The sequence below is a fragment of the Gopherus flavomarginatus genome, chromosome 3 (genome assembly GCF_025201925.1).
Source record: "Gopherus flavomarginatus isolate rGopFla2 chromosome 3, rGopFla2.mat.asm, whole genome shotgun sequence".
Classification (NCBI taxonomy): domain Eukaryota; kingdom Metazoa; phylum Chordata; order Testudines; family Testudinidae; genus Gopherus; species Gopherus flavomarginatus.
Genome location: NC_066619.1, coordinates 99,853,048 through 99,862,149, shown reverse-complemented (window position 1 = coordinate 99,862,149; position 9,102 = coordinate 99,853,048). Strand labels below are relative to the sequence as shown.

Here is a 9,102-nt window from a genome sequence, read left to right as displayed (position 1 = left end):
CAACAACTTCTATATTTGTTTCAGCATACCTAGGTTAATTGTTGGATATTTGATTGGAACTTCAAGGCAATTTACACGTGGTACTTTAATCTACCTCTAATATTGTGTTTCCTTGTTGTAAATTGCCTACTAAAGTAAATTAGATGGATATTAATCCACAGATTGTAATTTCATACAATTGTTTTGTATTTTGAAGTTATATAAATATTTTCTATGAGAATAATTATTAAATGGCTTGTGTTTAGAGGAAGGATCAAATTAACTGTTTTTGTTCTCTTTACATTAATCTAATGGTTAACTTAGCTACACTATCATCCCCTTTGAAAATCCTTTTAAAAGTAAAAAAGGTATGGTAGGGAATCAAGCTGTTTCCATGGAATAGGATTGGATAATAGTGAGTTTAAAATATCATAAATTGTAAAATCTCTCACTCATTTAGCTGTGGTACCTTGGCATTTATAAAGTCACTTTTAACTTTCTGTTTAAGGCAAATATTTCATGCTTCCAATTTTGCTTTAATTGAAAGTACAGTTTTAAAGTTCACATGGGCAAAAAGGCATTTACTATTTTAAATGCTGTCTAGGAGCATAAAGCCTGCACATTTTTAAAAACTGTTCTGCTCTGATCCCTATCCAGAAAACATTGGACTAACAGCAGTTTTCAGTAAAGGTTTACTTGCAGGTAGACTGGACTTTCTAAAAGGAATGAGATTTTTGTTTTTTTTAATAAAAATAAATTACACTAATCTCAAGTAAAGCCCACTGAAAGCTTAGATGCTGCCATTATGGGAAATAAAAATAAATAAACTCTTGCTGCCTTTAGAAGGCAACTAATGGTCTCCTGTGGCTTTTTTCCCCCCTGTACAATCTACTCTAATCCTTTATACATAAATTAAAAAGCCTTTTTCATTTTTAAATTTGTTGAAATAAGGCACATTTAGGGTAAATGTTGATCATACAAGTCCCTTTAAACCTATATTATTGCCCAATCACTCTTGACCATTTAATTCAGTATGCACACTGTGTGGTACTGATTTTATTGAGATAATCCTTACTGGAATTGTCAGCTTGCTCCATCCCAAACCTAAATCATAATCAGTCCCGGTGGTGGAAAGCAGTTATGCCAAAGCGACAGCAAAGTTTGTAATAGGATAAAGCTGCAAAAAGGTATGCAGATTTGAGCTTCATCCCCAGAGGTACTGTGTTCCAAGCAGGGATATACTAAATCCCTCTTCATGTGACTGGTATGCCCACAGGGGGATCCGGGTGGTGAATTGAAGGTGCCACCCTGGGCCAAGATAAAGTATAGCTGAAGTATAGCTCCTCTGTCCTGGGCAGGATTAAATCAAATCAGCACTTCTCAGCTCTAGTTTATAACATGGGTCCTAAACAGCTGGACCCTGGTAAATTACAGGTGCTTAGTGGGGTTGGGTAGCTTCGGGCCCCCGCTCCTGCCGGGTAGCTACAAAACAGGAGGGCGTTCCGAAGCCAGCAGCTAAACCTGAGAAAGGCGCAGGACGAGGTGACAGAGAAATGAGCAGCCGGGCGAGAGGTTCACGCGGCAATAGCCAAAACACGTGGTAGTGTCTAGTCTCGCCCCTGCATTGGCGTGGAGTTGTCGGCCATGACGGCGCCAGGCCCAGCACTGCGCACCAGCGACCTGGCTGCATGCGCACTCCCCCTAGCGGGCACTGCGAGCCGCGGAAGGGGAGGGAAGGATAGAAGTCCCGTAAGCCGCATGCGCGCCTAGCCACGCCCCGCCGGCTGGGAGAGAAGCGCTTGCGCCAGCGGGAGTCACAGAGGTAGCGCGGTTCCAGTGCTAGAGCCGTTCGCGCTCAGCCCCCGATGGCCAAGCGACACGCGGAGCCGCTAGTGTGTCACGTGCCCTGGAAGCGTTTCCTACCCGAGCCGCCTGCGCTGCTCCGCGCGCCCGGGAAGCGGCCGCGGGACGGCCCCGAGCCGTGGAGTCCCGCCCGCGCGGTACCTGGGGGCCCTGGCAAGAAGCGGAAACTGGAGGAGGCCGAGGCGCCTCCGGGGAAGCGGCCTGGACTCAAGGGCAACGAGCCCGAGGAGGAGTCCGGAGACCCCGCCAGCCTGGGAGGGACAATGCGGCAACAGCGCGGGGGGGACGTAGGGCCGCGGGCGGAACAGGCGATGCGGGCAGGCGGCATCGGCTTTGGGGCGCGAAGCCCGGATCCTCGGGGGGAAGAGCGGGGAAGCGATGAGGTAAAGGGGGGCGGGGGCGTCGTGCTGATTGGGGGGGCGGCTGTTACGGCTTCGGGAGAGTCCCAGCCTGCAGCCCGGGCTTGGTTCCGGCGGCTCAGAGCCCCTGTGCCAGGCGCTGCCCGCACTGAGGGGAAAGCCGGGATGGGAGAGACTCGGACACACCCCGCTCCTCTTTGGGGTGTCTCCCGCATGAGTACAAGCCCGGTAAAGTCAGGGCAGAAAACACGGCGTGTCCTTCACACCAAACTCTCTTCTGTGGCCACACAAAGCACGTGCCATTAATGGGTGTGGCCAACAGGTGTTGGGTTTATTTGAAACAGCTGGTGGTTCACTGTCCAGATACAACGGGCCTCCCAGCTGCCTCTGTGTAAATAGTGTTCGAAGGTTGAGCCTTACCATCTCTGCTTTTTAACATAGCATCTTTTGTAGCTGGACCAAGTTAGTGTTTTCCTACACAAGCGATTCTTCAGCTGAGCAATACATAAAGGTTATTTGAATCCGTCTCTAACCACAAAGCCATAGGTGCTGGAACTAGGGTATGCTCCAGCACCCCCTGACTTGCAGTAGTTTCCATGCATGTGTATACAGTGTTTTACAGTTTGGTTCAAGGGCTCTCAGCACCCCTCACTATACAGATTGTTCCACCACCCCTGCACAAAATGTACTGGTTTAACACAGTGCACAGACTTCACTCTAATTTTAACTAGATGAGGTACCTTACTTTGTATTTCTAAGATTTCTGTATAGCTTGTGCCTCCTGTAAATGGAGTCTTCCATGGATTACGCATGCCTCCTTCAGGGGGTGTTTCATCCCACTGGGACACTGCAAGGATCTGTAACACCACTCTCCCTCTCTGTACTCATTCTCCAGGCAGAAGGTAAAACCCAACTTTTCCTGAATGCATGACAGTTTAGTTTGACTCTTCTCTTCAACATTGGAATACGCAGAGGAGCCCTAAAGATATACAATGTTAATGGCTGACAACATTCTGGATTCCTAAATCCAAAGAGTTGAGGTTTCTCAGAGACTAATTTTTCACTGAAATTTTTCCCTGGCACAGCTGTTCTGTGCAGTGCTGCCAGACTGACCCACTTGAAGCAACAGGTCCAGTGGGAAGATGTCACAAATAAGTATCAGTTCAATTATTATTATGATAAAAGTGCAATTTGCAGATCTGTGATACTGTCCATTATATGCAATATTATAATGTAGGGGGAAAGTACATACTTCTAACTTGTTGCGTATCTTTAAACCTATGGTAAGGCAGAAAAATAAATGTAGATTTAAAAAATAAAACTAAATGGCAACAGTAGGCAAGAGTTCTAAAACAGTTAACTTTTGCTGAAAGAAATTCCTAAATAAAACAACCGTAAAACCTCCTCCCCAATTATAAATCAGAAGCTGAGGGTGGAAAGGATCTGTTAGTTCATCTCCTTGCCAATTTAGATGTTTTAACTGAAAATAGAAGCCTTGACCAAATTAACGGGGAGTTCTTGGAGACTTAATATTTTTGAAAATCGGGCTAATTATAGACTTAAGACCCGTTTTAAGTACCCATTTTTAAAAATCTGGGTCCTTGAAGACATAACTATGTTCAACTGAGAGCTGTGTTGGGCTTTCTGATTTCCACATACAGTGTCATGTTATCTTCTCCTGCTCTTTCTTTCCCTCGTGGTCAGAAATGTACATATGAAATGTGTAGAATTATCCCACAAATGAAGTGAGGAAAGATTTTTCAATTCAATGGAAAACCCATACTAGGCCAGGCTTCATACAAGAACATATCTCTGGAAGGAGAAAAGACAGACTCCTTCCTCCACTGAGTATTTTGGTAGCACAAGTTGGTTTAAGGATTTGTATTGGAAATCTTGAGTTCATTATTTATCTTTGTTTTTACCTTAAGTCAGAGTAATTGTAATTTCTGATTGTAATTATGTAAACCTTTTTTCTTGTATAGAAGACTGTAAACATACCTTGTTCAGTCTTACTAAAGAGACAGATATGACTTACTGAAAATTCTGCAGAAAGATTTTATAAAGATTTGTAAATTTCTGTTTTTAAACCATCTTTTGGGCTATATGTTGACAAATAAGTCTTGACAAATTTACTAGTTTCTATAAACTCTGTTAGGGTGCTTCTTTTTTATGTCATCTGGCTTCAAATTGATCAGACGTACACACTCCTGAAGAGGTGGAGTTTTCTGATAACAGAGCTACTTGGTTACTTTACCCCTCTAATGTGTTTATTTGGGGTCCGGCACACAGATAACTCCAGCATTGAGGTTTCTACTGCTCGTAGCTCTCCCAAACAGCAGCATAATGAAATTTGACATTATTCATAATTGTATTGCTTCCTATAGATGTCATTAATAGTAGCAAAACAAAGCTGTGAATAACTGCATTTGTCCTAGACCTGACTTTTTGCACACTCAAGAAGACAGCATAGTTTGTCACATATGGGAGTTTATCTTTGTACCAGTAGAGTTAGAAAAATCAGTCTTCTAAAACCAAAGATTAAATTCTACAGAAATTGATGGTTTATGGCCTTTAGGCTTTCCACTTACCCTCGACAAGTAGATTTTCGAAGCCCTGTTTTGAAAATATTCCACAGTTATACAAAAGATCTGACCTTTTTCTACACATTCATTTTGCTAGTATTTGGCACATGCAGCGATCTTTTGTGGTCTGAAGTTATCCTTTCTTTGGCAGTGTAGGTTGTGCATGATACAAAGAGTCTTTCTCTTTGTTATGTTTATTTTTTCCTTTAGATAAATAAGCTGAGGTCCTGATCCTACAACAACTTACACACATGCTTAAAGTTAAGCACATGAGTGCTCCCATATCAAATTAAGCATGTGACTTCTTTTCATTGGGGCCCTATAATGTAACCACTTGGGAGCAGGGATTGTCTGCTATATGGTTGTACAATTCCTAGCACAATCATACCCTAACTTGTTTGAAGCCTGTGTAAGCTTTGACAATGTAAATCGTTACTTTTTATTTGCATCATTGATACTATGCAATATAAAAATTTAAATTTGAAGGATTTTTATGCCTGCAGTCCTCTATATTATAAATTAAATTTTTTGTTTTTATTTCAATTAAAATGTAAATAGCTCTTCTGTCTGTATGGCACTACGTTCTCCTACTGCTTGTGGCGCGGACATCTAGCTTATGGGCATACTATGCTGTTTTAGTCTGTTTCCAAAGAACTTGTATAAATGAAAAACACAGTTTGTGATAGTAAGCAGTAAAGTGCCTAGCATAATGGTGTTCTGGTCCTTGACTAGAGTTCCTGGGCACTATGATAATACAAATAATAAATGATGATGATGATGATGATAAAGTGCTCTTGTATGAGAACGTAGGCTTTGCAGAATGGCTAGAGATCGTCATAAAAACTGCATGTTGAGTTCAAACACTTAATATTATGACACCAAATGACTGCCTGATAATTCCATGTTATTATTTGATCACATTTTGTTCTCTTCTACTGCGGAGCCAGCAGAGGGTGCAAAATATTGTTATTTTAAAAGCCACGTCTACACTGAATGTTGCCATTTCAGTAGTTAGAAATACCATATTTATTTCAGACTCCATTAGAAATGGAAAGAATTGTTTCAAGATTCTGAGTATTAGAAACAATACAGTAAAACAAAATTATACAGAAATACATGTCATTTTAAGTTGTGACAGGAGTAATTGTTTTTGCTTAGTCCCTTAGTTTAGGAAGGAATCATGAGTCTGGAGGAACAACTTTTATACATAACAGATATTTTATATATTCCACAATGGATGACTTGGAGGTTTACTTATGTTCCCTTTTTATGGTCTGTGTTTCTTCAACAGAAACAGTCTTTGCTTGGAGTGTCTCACTCCATTAACTTTAATGCTGCTGATTTGAGTAATAATCTCTGGCTAAAAACAGATAGCAGATTTGCTAGCAGAAAGGGAAGAAACAGTTTTGTAACAAATCTGTCTGTAGAGTAAATCAGTAATGAATTTGTTCCAGTCTTATCAGTGTCATCTGCACTGCTTATCATAGACCCTGGTGAAAATGCTTTATTAACATTGCTTTGTTTGTATTTGCATATATGTAGATATAGAAAGAAAAAATGAACAGAAATCTTTTCTAATATATTGCTTTCACTGTAGCCACCATTCTTTAAATATATCTACCATAGATGCATTCAGTTCTCTACTGGGGAAATACTTATGATTCTCATAACTGATAACACTTACGGCAGGAGTGAGCAAACTTTTTGGCCCAAGAGCCATATCTGGGTGAGGAAATTGCATGCAGAGCTATGAATGTAGGGAGTACAGGGTGTGAGAGGGGGTGAGATGTGCAGGAAGGGGCTCAGGGAAGAGGGTTGGGGTGCAGGGAGAGGTGTGGTGTCTGGAAGGGGGCTGGGGGTTGGAGGCTCAGGGCAGGGGATTGGGGTGCAGGAGAGGTGTGGGGCCCGGCCCTACTTACCTGGAGCAGCTCCAGGCTGGCAGTAGCCGGCACCACCTCCCTGTGGCCCCTCGGGGAGGGCAGAGGGCTCTGCACGCTGCCCTCACCTGTGGGTTCCACACCCAAAGCTTCCATGGGCCGGGAACAGGGAACCGTGGCCAATGGGAGCTTTGGGTGTGGAACCCACAGATGAGGGCAGTGCGCAGAGCCCCTAATCCCTTCCCCAGGGGCCACAGGGATGTGGTGCCGGCCAGTTCCAGGAGCGGCGCGGGGTGCCAATCCTGAGGGGCTAGATCCAAAGCCCTGAGAGGCCAGATACAGCTCGCAGGCCATAGTTTGCCCACCCCTGACTTATGGAAATGTTCTTGAATGTTCCTTAAGCTAAGAAACTCTCATGAGTCTCAGACTTTGATATTGTCTGTAGCGTTCGTGTATTTCGAACTGAGCTGCAGTAGACGTGATTGTACACAAGGTACTCAAAGACAATACAGTAGTCCTCTGCAAAAATATTTAAATTATGCCAAAAACAGAAGCAAATTATTTGATTAGGATTGTCTGTTATTTTTTAATGTATTACATTTAAAACATTTAAGAAAGTAAAATATATAACCCTAAAACCATCTGGGAAATCTCTCTTGATTCAGTTTCTTTTGCAAAGGGGGTTATTCTCTTCTTTCTACTGCAGTGCCATACATTAACACATTGTGTTTTATTTCTAAAGCATAAGGAAGAATTTTGGCAATACAACTCATTCCAGTACTGGAGAGCACCATTACCTGTTATTGATCTGTCTGTCATTCTGGACTTAGATGGGAAGAACATGACAGATGCAAGAACTACTTCCAGGACTGAAATCATAGAGACTGAAATGGAGACCTGAGTAATTAATTCCTTGTAGCAAATCTATTTTGAGGAGGCTTGTTTCTGTCTGTGTTCAGGTTTTTACTACTTTGGAACAATAAGTATGTTTCTGACATTTTGAAAAAAGAATTTTATACTTTTGTCAATCTGCACAAGTAAGGATGGGTTTGTTTACATTGAAGGGTCATTGTTGGACACTTGCCAATAAACTGGAAAGGTGAATTTATCTATACAATGAAGAGAAGGCTACTGATGCAGGACTGGCAGAAATATTTGAAAACATGGATTTGTAACAATTTGTAGAAAATCAGAATTTATTTCTGGACTTTCAGAGCCAGCAAAATGAATAGCTTGGAGCATTACCTGTTGAAGACAAATGCCAAAACATTCCTCCTGCCGTGAACAGAAAGGATGTAGTTAACATACATAAAAGTGAGACTTTTATACCATGCACTTATTTAAAAAACTACACCAAAACAGCCACCTTTACAATCTTTTCTGATGTTTTTGCTTTAGATATTGAACAAAAACAATCAATCAGATTTCTGTGCAAACCAGAAATGACTATGGTGGGATATTCTTTTCTGCTCAGAGCTGCCCTAAGTTACTTCACCTTCTCTCTAGTGATAACTCGAAGCAGTGGGTGGCTGATGGGTATTTTGTTTTCTTTTTCACATGCTCAAGTTAGTGCTATTCCCGTTATTTGTGTCATTGGGTTTAGAACATTTTGTGGAGTTGAACTGCCTGAGATGTACAAAGCTGACAAGAAGAGCAGTGTGAAATGATTAGGCATGTTTTCAGGGTTGAGTGATTTAGGTCCTGGGCCTGCAAAGACTTGAGCACATACATAACTTTTCACACCTATATAGTTCCATTGAGTTAATGTGCTGCTGCAGGATTGGGACATTAGAGCTCTTGTCGGTAATAATTGGCTGAAATTAGATGTCTTATCAGTGAACTTTGATTTCCATGTGATTTGTCTCCAAGTATGGTGGAAACGAGATATTTTTGTTGGTATCATATCTGCTTTGAGAAAGTTTTTGATAAATTTTTAAAAAACTTATTTTGTTAAAAATAATAAAGTTTTCAATGTAGATTTCAGCATTTTTGTACTATATTTAAACTACCCAACTTTTCTTCTGTCTTCAGAATGTTATTTACATAATTGTAATTTGTTATTGCTTGGATATGTTTGTTTACAGTACTAAGTTGGATTGCCTACTTAGTAAACATTTGGAAAATCCTTTTGAGTGTTTGTACTTTGTCTTCAGTCTTTACACTGTGTGCAGCTTGAATTCATTTTTTGTGGTGCGCACAGAGGTGAAGAAAGGGGCTAGACCTGGGCATAGTATGAAGCTTTTGCTTTAAATCTTCCTTACCATGCTGCTTCAGTGTATCCTCGTTCTCTCCTCAATGTTCCCCTTTGCTGTGTTCCTCTAAATAGACTTATTGAACTCAAGTGGCCAGTATTGCTGGATATTTGTCAGGTTGTATTGGTGTTTTTATTTGACTAGACCTCAGTTGCACTACAGCAAAACAAAATGAATTTCATTTTAATTT

At 41.4% G+C, this 9,102-nt stretch overlaps 1 protein-coding gene across 1 annotated transcript; it reads left to right on the top strand.

The window, feature by feature from the left end:
* The first annotated feature begins 1,781 nt into the window (after positions 1 to 1,781).
* On the top strand, positions 1,782 to 8,785 carry C3H9orf40 (chromosome 3 C9orf40 homolog). Its single transcript, XM_050944245.1, has 2 exons — positions 1,782 to 2,225; positions 7,403 to 8,785. The coding sequence occupies exons 1-2, from the start codon at positions 1,845 to 1,847 to the stop codon at positions 7,559 to 7,561; spliced, it is 540 nt and encodes a 179-aa protein (XP_050800202.1). The 5' UTR covers positions 1,782 to 1,844; the 3' UTR covers positions 7,562 to 8,785.
* Positions 8,786 to 9,102: the final 317 nt, after the last annotated feature.